Below are 12,056 nucleotides of genomic sequence, written 5' to 3'. Positions count from 1 at the left end.
ACCAAATCATCCTTCATGAAGATTAATAAGAAAGAGGCATAAGTTCAAATATATCTAGTACAAAACTATGTGTCTGTGTTAGAAAGAACATGTCACATTTGAGTATTCTTCATTCTCTGAAATAAATGCAACGGGTGTTGTTTATATTACTTTTCTTAGTTCTGATCGAATCACTTAGATGATAGCTGTTTAAATTTTCTTTTGAATTCGTCCGTGGAGAATAGTTAATTACCACTTTTCTTTATCAATAAATAACCAACATCAAACAAAATGATAAGTTTGGACTTATTTTTGGGCTGCATCTGATAGACCATCAAATATATACCCTTGTCAAGTTCAGTGTTCCCATTGTGGATTGTTGTGGATCAATCATGATTGTTTCATTTCTCACTTCTTTGCCCACTAACTCATCCTATATGAAAGATAAATAAAAGGAAAAATTAAGTTCAAACCATCTAGCATGAATAAAAAACACTAGTCTACAGGTACAAGATAATAATCTCACTTCTGAAGATGCTTTTTGTGAGTCAGTTTCGTTTAGAACACTTGAATTTCCTTCTTCTTTGTCATTCTACAACAAGTGTGAATTAGTTAGCATTTAGGAGTAGCTTTATTTTCTACCTTTGCTAAAAAAAATATTATTTTACAGTGTTTTTTTTTGTATTAATTTGGCCAATGTATACATCAATAAATATAATATAAAACAAAAGGACAAAGAAATCCTAGGTATAAAATTTAATTACTATTAGGCCCGTTTACATATTAATCAGGTATTTATTACTCCCTGCGCGCGGCCCTTTTTGGCTTTTTATGAGCAACTATTAAAAACTTAATGAAGTTAGTTAAAATTGTTTATTTCAAGATTGCTCTCAATAAAAGTCATTAGTTCTTCTTTACCTCTCTGATTAGTGTTCTATATAAAAAGGATGAGTTTAACTTGTAGTGATTTCCTTAATCACCTCAATAGCTATGAAACTAATTAATAAATAAATAAAGTAATTTCCTTGATCACCTCAAATGATAAATTTGTCATATTTGCCTTCTCGAAAATTATGCCCTCTTCAACAATATCCTTTTCTTCTCCCTCAATATACTAACCAACACGACATAGTAAAAAGTTTCAGTTATGAAAGAAAATGTGCATTTCTCTCTATGGGTGCAGTTTTATTTGTTTTTCAAATGTCACATCAAATTCAAATTTTTATGCTAACATTTAGACGAAAAGAAATCATGGTTAGATAACTTTGAAACATAGAATGAAAATGAATTACCGTACTAGAGAATGGTAGCAAATGATAAAAGCATGCAGATATAATCATGTTAGTCACAAGTGAAAATAATAAATGCCATTAACAAAAAGAAAAATATAAGGCAGTGCAATGAGCTACACTCTTGTGAAGTTTGAGGAACCAATTGTGGATTGTTGTGTTTGCAAGGCTTGTCTACCATTTGGATGTGAAGAAAGCTTTTGGTCTGTCTCTTCCCAAACTTCAGAGTCTTGATTTTTTGAGCCATATGAAAGTTGAGAAGTTGTAGTTTCTGCAAGTTGGTTTTTTTAATGTTATTAAAACTCACATAATAATTTTCAATTTGAATGACTCATGCATAAATCTGGGACAATCATGAATGTGTGAGGATTAATTTTCGAGATTTTGATAATAATAAAATTGAATGAAATGTCAACAAAAGAAGACAACAAAGAAACTGATCACCATCATATATAAGGCTTGGGAAGATTAAATGGAAGAGTTTGGTTGAGGCTTATTGAAGCTTTTTGATGACATATATAGCACTCGGTAGCAAAATTGCCTCCAAAGTTTCAAGCTACCAAGAAATGATTATTACCATAAATAGAGGTTTCAAGCTTCTCCTCTAGTGAAGAGCTGCCATCTTTCATGCCACTTTGGGTATGTCGAGATGTTATCAAGCCGCCTGTAAAGTCTAAAACCAATGAGCAATATTTTCCTACGAAGCAAAGACATCAAAATTTTACCTTCTTTTCCCTCTTCCTCTTCCATTTCATCTTCAAAAATTTTGTCACTTGCAGGAATGTAGCCTCTTGTACGAAGAAGAGTGAGGTTGGCATTTATATGAGTTGGCACCTCCTATTAGAAATAGTTGCACAAAAGCCAACATTTTTAAAAGTTATTGATATTGGAAAGAATAATAATTATATCGCATGTAAAGATTCATTCGGTGAAAATATTGTAAAGTTCGTTGTTGATATTGCTTTTCTTGGTCCTAAATCGGTCAATTAATTAATTTTCTGGTTCGTTTTCGTTGAATTAGGACCCTCAAGGACCGTTGAAATATACCACTCTTCTCTTCAAATAAAGCAAAAAGTTTTTTATTCTGAATTTCGGACCCTCTCCTCAATAAAACTAAAACAAATTCTTAAAAATTGTCACCGTTCAAAATTTCAATCAAATGACGTATCAAAAAAATCAATCAAATCATGACGATCTCTCCTTAGGCATTTTGAAAATAATTGCTTATAAACAATTTCATCCTGTCCAAAAGCACGGGATCAGTTTGTGTCAAATCCTTAAGAAATTGGAAGTCACACACACACAGCCAAATATTTTTTATCTGTTAAAACGATAGATTTGCACCTAGTTATCATTTTCTTTGTTTCCATTGACCATTGCTATTAAGAAATATATATTCTTTCTTGTTGATCCTTTATGCTCTGAGCAACAGCTCACTAGAAATGGTGATGATTATAAAGGGATTAGAAAACACAAACAAGTTGTCTTGTGAGTTTTGAATCAGATGATGAAATTGTTGTTTTTGGCATCTCAGAGATAAAATCATCTTCAACCATTTCCTTTGTTGCTTCTTGAATACCCTGACCATTTCACAAAATAAGAAAAAAGAAAAGCTCATTGAATTCGTTAAAAAAGAGTAGTAAAATTGTGTCATTAGAATTCAAAATCATACCTTCGCGAGAGATACTAAACCAATTACGGATCGTTGTGTTGCTTCTCCCATATTTAGATATTAATCGGTACTCCTATGTGAAGAAAGCTTCTCCACTGCTTTTTCTTCGACTTTAGAATCTGCACTTTCTGAAAGTGGGATTTTAATAATATATTATTAAAACTCAGATAATAATTTTCAATTCTAAAGAACTACTTCTGTGGATGCATACCGTAAAGAGAAAAGTGGGGACTCTCAGGATCAATATTCAGTTGATATCTTTTCAAAATTTGAAAATCTATCCCATGGCAGAGACTAATAAGTTTCGGAAGTTCATATAGTCTTATATCATTTAGTCGTGGAAGCACATCCTTCATGACCATCTCTTTCATCACACCTCTTCTGATTAGCACATGCTCAAGTTCATAGGCTCCTCTTATATTCAAATACGATAGGTTTGGAAGAATATCAGAAATTGTGATAGAAAACAGGTACTTCAGTTTGTCACAACGCCCGATTATGACTTCTTTTAAGCTGGGAAAGCATTGTTCATGATTCAAATGGTCATCAGCATTTGTTTCATAATCTTCTTCAACAATGTGAACTAACTCTTCACATTCTGATATGTGTAGTTTCATCAACATTGGCAGGCTTTTCACTGTTGATGCAGAGAAGATAACTTTAAACTTTTTGCATGCAGTAATTCTCAGGTCCTGAAGACTATGAAAGCTGATGATACGCTTAGCCCCCACACACAGATTCACCAACTCACTTAGATCATTTAAGTGCAATAATTGCAGGCTTGATGTCAATGGTTCAAGCACTTCCCTTTTTTTCTCTATGTCCATATTTCTCAAACAAAACATTTCTTCTACTTTGCAGTCCCAAATCATGAGAGATTCCAAAGTATGGTCGTGCATTTCAATCACCTACGAATTCCAAATCATTAAAAAAGAAAAAAAAAAAAACTTTATAAGTGGGGCGGTCCAATTTGAACAAAATTATCGTAGAAATTAGGGAGGATGAAACCATCAAATAAAAATGAGTGGGAAAAATAAATTTGAATTTTAGGTATGGTTTCTATTTTTAAACATGCATCTACAAAAATAACAGAAACCATCTTAAACTTGTGAGGGAAAATTAATATATTCCATACTTTAATAGTGAAAATTATTATTAAAATATAATTTTTCTATTGAGGGGGAAAACTTGGACTAGTAAGGCTAGAGAATTTGAATAGAGTCATACCTTTATTTGCTCTTGTTTTGTATGTGAACAAACCAAAAACTCATTAAAAGGCCTCATTGTGACTCTGGAAATTGTTTCAAGAAGACGGACTTTAGAGATAACCCTCTCAAATAGTAGTTTTCAGGATAAATGCTTACAAGTTGTGGCACTTCTTGAATAGAAAGATATTCCAAAGCAGGGAAATTGATGCCAGTTTGGATTTTATGATTCTCATGAGTTAAATTGTCTTCATGTTGGCTTCTTCCAAACACATATTTCAACATAGAAGCCCAATAGATCTTCAAAGATTCCAAATGTGAAGGGGATCTAAAAGCATATGATGGGAACAGATATTCCAATGCATTGCAATATGAAACTTCCAAATGTTTCAACTTTGCAAAGTTGGAATTGTTGTTCATGTGAGTTCCAGAATCTCCCTCATCTGCTACAATGCACTTCAGTTGATAGCAACTTTTGATTGTCAAATCTTCTAACATAACTGTTGATGCAATGGATAGAGTTGACACTGATATTAAGTTCTCACAATTCACAAGTTTCATTTCCCTAATGTTTTTCAATGATTGCATCATAAGACTTTCTGCCACATGAAACACAGGAGCTCCATCTGTGGATTCGTGGAATTCCTACATGCCAATAAATCATCAAAATCTCACTATGCAACAATATAATTAAAGAAGAGGTTTTCACCAAGTAATATACAACACTAGCTAGATTAACTTGAAATAAAAATTAGCTCAGGTAATGTTTAGATTGATAGATTTAAATTTAAATTTAAAATTTAAAATCTCATATTTAAAATTCATGTATTTAAAATCCTTTGTTTGGATAGTGTAAAAAATTTTAAAGTTAAAGAAAGGCAAGTTGAGATTCAATGCAAAAAAGGAAAATTGAAAGTGATGAGCTTATCTCTATTTTTCTTTCAGTGAGAGAGGAGAATGAGATATATGAGAGGAGTGACGAGAATAATAGAGGCACTGATAGTGAAAATATGAAGAAAATGAAGGGTTAAGGTAGTTGGAATTTCAAATTACTAAGGTCTAGATATAATTTAAAATTACAAAAAAGTGATAATAAAACATGGATTTAGATTTGATTAAATAAAAATTCAAAAACTTTTATGTATCCAAATGAAAGATTTAGTTCAAATCCAAATCATCATCATCAAGACGCACCATTATTTACATTGCAAAAACTTAGCGTAGCAAGAGAGTCATAAATAATTTGATTTTGATCAAACACTCCACTTCTAATTGACATTGCCAAAACAAAACAAATCTACAACGGTAAAAAGAGGGCACCTGTGTAGTTCTCCAATTCACCAAATTATAATTGTTGGCAAAAATGTCATTGAACTTTGATGCATATTCGATAGACAGGGTCTCCAAAGCAGGAAGATCAAAATGCAGCTCATCATCTTGATTCTGATATGGTGAATGTTGCTCCTCATGATACATACCCACAACATATTTTAGTTCAGGAACTTCATTGATACTCAAAGACTTCAATTTTTCAATACCACAAGATATCACTGATAGAAATAAAAACTCCAACTCCTTGCAATCCTCAATATGCAGATTCTCTAATCTTGGAAAAAAGGAACAATAAGTCTTACCAACTTGATCGTCTCCTTCATGTGTTGTGATGCACTTCAGTTGATGACATCTACTTATTGTCAAATTTTCCAATGAAATTTTCGAGGCCGCAATGGATAGAGTTGACAATGATATTAAGTTCCAACATTCCTCAAGTTCTATTTCCCTAACATTCTTCAATGATTTATCCAAAAGGCTTTGAGCCGCATGAAAAGGACGAACTCTATCTGTGGATGCATCCAATAATTCCTACAAACACAACTCGTTTGAATTCTTATATCTATCACCAATAAGTAAATCATTCTTTTACCAAAGCAAACAATCAGTAAAACTTCAACATCCAATAACACTTAGAGATTTATTTATTTTTTTTCAATTTTTCTTGTGGCCATTAATTCGATAATATTTTGAAAGAAAATGTACTGTTAATATTAGAGGCTTTTTCAAATATAACCTACGCTATAGGATTAAATTAAGCAAATAGCTCAATATTTATTATATTTTGCATTATAACCTATTTATTATATTTGTCAATAATATACCCCTTGTATATTAATATAAAAAGGCCATATTTCTAAATTTTCAAAAATTTGGTCCCTATTTTCTGGGCACGAAATTTTTTTCAGTCAGTGAGCTAATTTATCCTTAATATTATCCTTTCATATAATAGTGCTAGCTATTCTCTTATTAGTTATTAGTCATATTAGAATGTAGACGTTTCTTGTTCTCTACATCTATTCTTTTGGGAAAATAACAAAAAACATTCATTCTATTGTGACATATGTTATTACTGGCAAGTCTTACTTAAATTACACAGGAAATATATATTATGATTACCAATTAATGTATTTGACAGAATATTTGAATATCTTGAACTATGACCTAACCATATTCTCTCAAAAAATAAAATAATAAATAAGGAATTACGTATGAAGTCAAAGTAACGTTCAAAAGATATGTGGCTTTGAAAAATGAGGCACACTTAACACGGTGAAATGAGAAAACTTGAAAGAAATTAAATAAAGGAAATATAAGATTCTTCACAACAAATGTCGTAGTAGTGGTCAATTGAGTCAGCTCCCAGCTCACAAACTGATGCATTATGCTTGCTTCTATATTACTACTTTTTTCTTTCTATTATAAGAGATATTTCCCTCTGTTAAATCAAATCTATACACGAATAATATGAAAAATCTCAATAAAAGAAAAAACATAACTTTAAATCTCTATATTTTGTTTGAATTTTGTTATAAGTCTCTATACTTTTTTTAGTGTTTTAGGTCCCTATATTTTTATTTTTTTATATTTTAGGTCTCTATAAACCGCTCATGAAAAGACCTAGAATACAACAACAAAAAAAGTGCAGGAACCTATGGCAAAACTCGAGTAAAGTGCAAAGACCAAAAATTATGTTTTGTCAAAATAATATATATTAAAAGAATCCAAATTAATTCACTTTTAGCCAATTAATATTCCTCTCCCAAAAAAGATGATGGATAAAATTAAAGAGAACAAATGATGCTAAGTCAAAAGGGCGTGTTACCTTTGTAGTTGTCCAATTTATTTCCTCTTCATCTGAACAACCCATCGAATCGGTCAAAGATTTAATGCTACATTTCTTCAGAACAAGTTTCTGCAGAGATGACATCTCAAGTTTAGAATTCTCAGCGCAAATGCTATTCATCTTTGGTGCGTCTTCGATGGAGAGGGTTTCCAAAGCAGGAAGATCATAGGATGCTTGTTGCTCCTGCGAGTAGTTCCCAACAACACATCGTAGTTTAGGAACTTTCTTGATCATCAAAGACTTCAAATTTTCAAGTCCTCCAGTTATTTTGGATAGAAATAAAAACTCCAACTCCTTGCAATCCTCAATTTTCAGACTATCTAATCTTGGAAAAATGGAACAGTAATTCTTATCAACTTGAGCATCTTCTTCATGTGTTGTGATGCACTTCAGTTTATGACATTCTCTGATAGTCAAATTTTCCAATGAAATTGTTGAGGCCGCAGTGGATAGAGTTGACAGTGATATTAAGTTCCAACATTCCACAAGTTCTATTTCTTTAACATTCTTCAATGATTGCACCAAAAGGCTTTGGCTTGCATTAAAAGGAAGATCTTTATCTGTGGGTGCATGTAATTCCTACAAACACGTAGATATTTAAGAGCAGAAATCATGACATAACAAAAACTTGATTACAGAAACTTTAAAATATATATAGTTGTCTCTCATAAAAAAATATTAATAAGTAATTAATTACGTTTGAAGTAAGAGGAGCGTTACCTTTGTGGTTTTCCAATTCATTTGCTCTTCATCATCCGAACAACCCGTGAACCCAATCAAAGACTTAATGCTACATTTCTTTAGATAAAGTTTCTGAAGAGATGACAACACCAGTTTATAATTCTTGGCGCAAATGCTGTTGAACTCCGGTGCATCTTCAATGTGGAGGATCTCCAAAGCAGGGAGATTGAATTGTAGCTCATCGTTTTGATTCTGATAGGATGGATTTTGCTCCTGATGGTTCTTCCCAACAACATATTTTAGTCAAGGAACTTTCTTGATGCTCAAAGACTTCAATTTTTCAATTCCACCAGATATTACTGATAGAAGTAAAAACTCCAACTCCTTGCAATCCTCAATATGCAGATTCTCCAATCTTTGAAAGATGGAACAGTAAGTCTTACCAACTTGGTCATCCCCTTCATGTGTTGTGATGCACTTCAGTTTATGACATTCTCTTACTGTCAAATTTTCCAAGGAAATTGTTGAGGCCGCAATGGATAGAGTTGACAATAATATTAAGTTCCAACATTCCACAAGTTCTATTTCCCTAACATTCTTCAATGATGTCACCAAAAGGCTTTGAGCTGCATGAAAAGGAGAAACTCCATCTGTGGATGCATCTAATAATTCCTACAAACACATAATTCATTCTTCCGTCTGTGATCAAGTTAGTTATTAGTTAATCATTCTCATACCAAACAAACAGTCCGTAAAATTTTGCAAATGGATGTATTGTTCTCCTTCCAATTATTTTCTCTTCATAATTTCCTTTTGAAGAAAGTTTCAAATTTTTTTAATTTATCTTATATTACTTGAGAGTTGTAATATATAATAATAAGTAAACGATTACAATCTGGCGGAAAAAAAGAAAAAAGTAAACAGTTACAAGACTCAAGAAGGTAGTTTAAAGATTTTTAAATTACAAGATTTATAATGGCCAATTACTTTGACATCTGTGTGTGTATGTGTGTGTCAACATTGATATGTAAAATTCTAAATTATGGAAAAAAAAATTTGCGGCGATTGATAATGAACTGTTTGGATAATTTAATATACAGAAAATAATATCAAAGCATAACAATAAATAAAAATAATTATGACTTTTCAACCGTTTTGTTCCAAATATTCTTACGAAAAAAAAAACCCCTTATGAGTTCTATTGTCCCATTCTATTTAATGCTTTGTTGATAAAATATTGAGGAAAAAAAAAAATAATAAATATTTTTAATTTAAATTGATTATTGCCTTTGTAGTTTTCAAATTCAACTGTCCTCCATTTGAAAAAACATTAGTATCTGTAAAAGATTTAAAGTTACATTTCTTAAAATAAAAAAAGAAAGAAATTAAAAAAAAAAACTCTACAAAGCAGGGAGATCAAATACAACTCATCCATTTACTTCTGAACTAATAAATGACACCATGCAGGTAGTTTTCAACAACATATCAGACTTCTGAATGTATCGCACCAATGATTCGCATTTGATGTTTATGAAACTCATCTTTTTTTCTTCAATTATTAACCATGTTTATAAATAATCGATAATTTAGTACTGTTCTATATATTGAACATAATATATACTAGAAACATTGAACAATAATAAGGAAACGAATGTAGCATACCTGTGAGATTGTGTGGGGGACCAATCTCTTGTTAGAATTAGCAAAATTGGCCTCTTCACTTATGGCCTGCAAGTTATTTTGAAAACCCCATGCTTGTACCCAAGAGAAAGCACGTATGGTGGGCTTTCGAATCATTTTCTTTGAATTATTTGTTGAAAGTGTAGGTGATGGATTTTGCAAAGACGAACTCATGTGGTCGTCATCTCTAAAGATGCCCATTAAACTTGGCACACCTGAAATTTTAAGAGCTTTTAGTTCAGGGAATAGTGAGTCAAAACTTCTTTGATCGTTCTCACCATCATCATTAACTGCTTCCCCTCCTGAACTTGAATTCGTTATAATGTATTCCAATGCTTCACAATTTTCAATTACTAACTTTTGCAATTGCAGCGGTGGATGGCTGGAATATTGATGTCAACAATAGACAATTTTTCATTTCCAAGGACTTAAGATAATGTAGCTTTAAGTTGCCGTTATATAATGTGTTCTTCAATTTCTGACACTTCACCAACGTCATAATCTCCAATTGCTCTAAAAGCCAGTTGGCAAAGAACCCCGATATAAATCTTCAACACCCATTTCAAATAAATGTAGTTCAGCCAAATTAGAGAAAGCACTCACATCATAATAATCATTTCCAGTCTCAATTAGACACTCTATATTAGGCCCTGATTTCAAATGAAGAATAATCAAATCATTCATCGCACCTCTCTTGTCTATTGGAACAATATCAGGAATAAGATTCTTCCATCTTGCTTCTACTTGCCCTCCTTTCAAGATAAGAATTTCAGCTCTTCCCGCAAGTTGCTTAAATGTTGCATCTGAAACTAAATGTTTTAATTCATCTATTTGAAAGCATCTTGACATGAAACCATGCTTTTCCAAATAATATGAGAGATCAATAAATATACAATATCTATGTAATGTAAGAGGAGATCCATTTTGAGAAATTGCATCTTTTTATTTTCTTCTTGTCACACATATTACCAACAAAAGTTAACTCTTCTAGTTGTGAGCATCTTTCAATCACTTCAAAAGGATTATTCTTTGCAATTTTACATTCTTCTACCCCCAATGATCTCAACCTTTTTAGTTCCAAAATTCACTTGGTAATTTAAAGATTGAACAATTAAGCAACCAAAGAGTCTCAAAATTCAACAAGTTTCCTAAGACAGAGATGTCACCTAACTCCAAACTCACTAAGATGAGTGTTTGAATATCCTTTAATGATTGAAGTGAATGTGTTATTGATAGAGCTGGAATTTTATAACCAGTACTAACAATCATCAATACTTTGAGCCTTGTCATCTCTTTAAAGAATGTAGCTGAGACTTCCAAAACCTTTGAATCATCTAGATATATTAATAGAAACTCTAATTTATTCCATTGAATTCATCAAGAAAATTACCATTTGACCAAAACAAATATCTCAAGTTCTCTTTTATAGGCATTTTTGAATCCATGATAGATTAAATATCTTTGTCTCCTATCCACAAGGCTACTTCATGAATCAAGTCATGCATCTTTACACTTTCTTGTTCGCCATTCAACAGTAAAGAGGATTCTATCAAATCCATTATCATTGCATGCGCTTCATTTCTTTCCATGTGGTATTTGTCATTTTCCGCGCAAAAGCCCAATCCTATACCAATTATGGTTAAACGTTTTGCAGGAATTTTGTCATCTTCTGGAAACAAAGAAGATATCAAAAGGAGTTCTTTTGCATTTTCATTTTTCAAGTTATCATAGCTTAACCTTAGACATTTATAAGCCTCTTCCAAATTTTGATCAACAGCATAATCTTCCAATGTTTTTAGAGCATCCTTCCAAACTGATGTAGATTGATTTTTCAATGTGCTTGCTATTGCTATAATTGCAATTGATACTCCTCCACAATGCTTCACAACTTTTTCCGGCATGCCCTTCAAACCACGAGTGGAATTATTAATATTGGCATGTGTTTTAAAAAGATTCAATGCCTCTTCATAGATCAATGTCTGTAGTTCAATCATTTGGCATCCCATTTCTGTACAAACTCTTAAATTACGTGTGGTTATCAATAAACTAAAGCCTTTATGTTTATGGTCAGATGGAATCCCCAAGTTTTCTATCAAATCAAAATTTTCCCATACATCATCTAGTATTATAAGCAGCTTTTCTTCCATATGAGTGATTCTAGACCATATTGTATTGGAAAGCTCTTCATTCACTCCATCTAACTCCAAATCTAAGCCTTTTGCAAGTTCACCTCGAATCTTTTTCAAATCTGGAGGCTTGGACACCACAAGAAAGATGACTTTGTCAACTAATTTAGATTCTTTTAGTTTGCAACCCACTTCTTTTGCCATTGAAGTTTTTCCTGCTCCGGCCATCCCTTGCAATCCAATCAT

The 12,056-nt window shown here is 32.1% G+C and overlaps 2 protein-coding genes across 2 annotated transcripts; both read right to left on the bottom strand.

The window, feature by feature from the left end:
* Nucleotides 1–3,131: 3,131 nt before the first annotated feature.
* On the bottom strand, nt 3,132–10,533 carry LOC129314062 (uncharacterized). The gene is made up of 9 exons (XM_054957437.1): nt 10,288–10,533; nt 10,168–10,232; nt 9,667–10,066; nt 8,365–8,676; nt 8,044–8,277; nt 7,303–7,902; nt 5,466–6,008; nt 4,305–4,790; nt 3,132–3,848 (listed from the first exon to the last, which is right to left on the bottom strand). The coding sequence occupies exons 1-9, from the start codon at nt 10,531–10,533 to the stop codon at nt 3,132–3,134; spliced, it is 3,603 nt and encodes a 1,200-aa protein (XP_054813412.1).
* Nucleotides 10,534–11,135: 602 nt separating this feature from the next.
* Nucleotides 11,136–12,056, bottom strand: LOC129314061 (disease resistance protein SUMM2-like). Its single transcript, XM_054957436.1, has one exon. It carries the CDS (start codon nt 12,054–12,056, stop codon nt 11,136–11,138), a length of 921 nt encoding a protein of 306 aa, XP_054813411.1.

Source organism: Prosopis cineraria, unplaced genomic scaffold, assembly GCF_029017545.1.
Source record: "Prosopis cineraria cultivar Desert tree isolate PC_DT_omini unplaced genomic scaffold, ASM2901754v1 PC6, whole genome shotgun sequence".
NCBI classification, from domain to species: domain Eukaryota; kingdom Viridiplantae; phylum Streptophyta; class Magnoliopsida; order Fabales; family Fabaceae; genus Prosopis; species Prosopis cineraria.
This window is presented reverse-complemented; position numbering and strand designations above follow the sequence as displayed.

What these genes read in the sequence shown, in the direction of transcription:
- LOC129314062 (XM_054957437.1), bottom strand. Translation starts at nt 10,533, where the DNA reads ATGTCAAGATGCTTTCAAATAGATGAATTAAAACATTTAGTTTCAGAT. An exon ending in TGGAGTTTTTACTTCTATCA is followed by an intron (nt 8,278 to 8,364) that starts GTAATATCTGGT and finishes AAGAACCATCAG; the next exon opens with GAGCAAAATCCATCCTATCA. An exon ending in TGAATTGGAAAACCACAAAG is followed by an intron (nt 7,903 to 8,043) that starts GTAACGCTCCTC and finishes ACGTGTTTGTAG; the next exon opens with GAATTACATGCACCCACAGA.
- LOC129314061 (XM_054957436.1), bottom strand. Translation starts at nt 12,056, where the DNA reads ATGATTGGATTGCAAGGGATGGCCGGAGCAGGAAAAACTTCAATGGCA.